The sequence below is a fragment of the Volvox carteri genome (assembly GCF_000143455.1).
Source record: "Volvox carteri f. nagariensis unplaced genomic scaffold VOLCAscaffold_1148, whole genome shotgun sequence".
In the NCBI taxonomy this organism is placed as follows: domain Eukaryota; kingdom Viridiplantae; phylum Chlorophyta; class Chlorophyceae; order Chlamydomonadales; family Volvocaceae; genus Volvox; species Volvox carteri.
The window spans coordinates 1-553 of record NW_003308463.1 but is presented as its reverse complement, the minus strand read 5'-3'; the positions used below and the strand labels follow the sequence as shown (position 1 = coordinate 553).

At 54.6% G+C, this 553-nt stretch overlaps 1 protein-coding gene across 1 annotated transcript; it reads left to right on the top strand.

Moving 5' to 3' along the window:
* On the top strand, positions 1-498 carry VOLCADRAFT_39527 (uncharacterized protein; the record flags this gene model as incomplete). Its single annotated transcript, XM_002959880.1, has 1 exon — positions 1-498. A coding segment is annotated over one exon (498 nt), but the record flags the coding sequence as incomplete, so codon positions are not given.
* Positions 499-553: the final 55 nt, after the last annotated feature.

Below are 553 nucleotides of genomic sequence, written 5' to 3'. Positions count from 1 at the left end.
CCTTTGGGAACCCTTTGGGAACCCTTTGGGAACCCTTTGGGAACCCTTTGGGAACCCTTTGGGAACCCTTTGGGAACCCTTTGGGAACCCTTTGGGAACCCTTTGGGAACCCTTTGGGAACCCTTTGGGAACCCTTTGGGAACCCTTTGGGAACCCTTTGGGAACCCTTTGGGAACCCTTTGGGAACCCTTTGGGAACCCTTTGGGAACCCTTTGGGAACCCTTTGGGAACCCTTTGGGAACCCTTTGGGAACCCTTTGGGAACCCTTTGGGAACCCTTTGGGAACCCTTTGGGAACCCTTTGGGAACCCTTTGGGAACCCTTTGGGAACCCTTTGGGAACCCTTTGGGAACCCTTTGGGAACCCTTTGGGAACCCTTTGGGAACCCTTTGGGAACCCTTTGGGAACCCTTTGGGAACCCTTTGGGAACCCTTTGGGAACCCTTTGGGAACCCTTTGGGAACCCTTTGGGAACCCTTTGGGAACCCTTTGGGAACCCTTTGGAACCCTTTGGACCCTTTGGGACCCTTTGGGAACCCTTTGGGAACCCTTTGG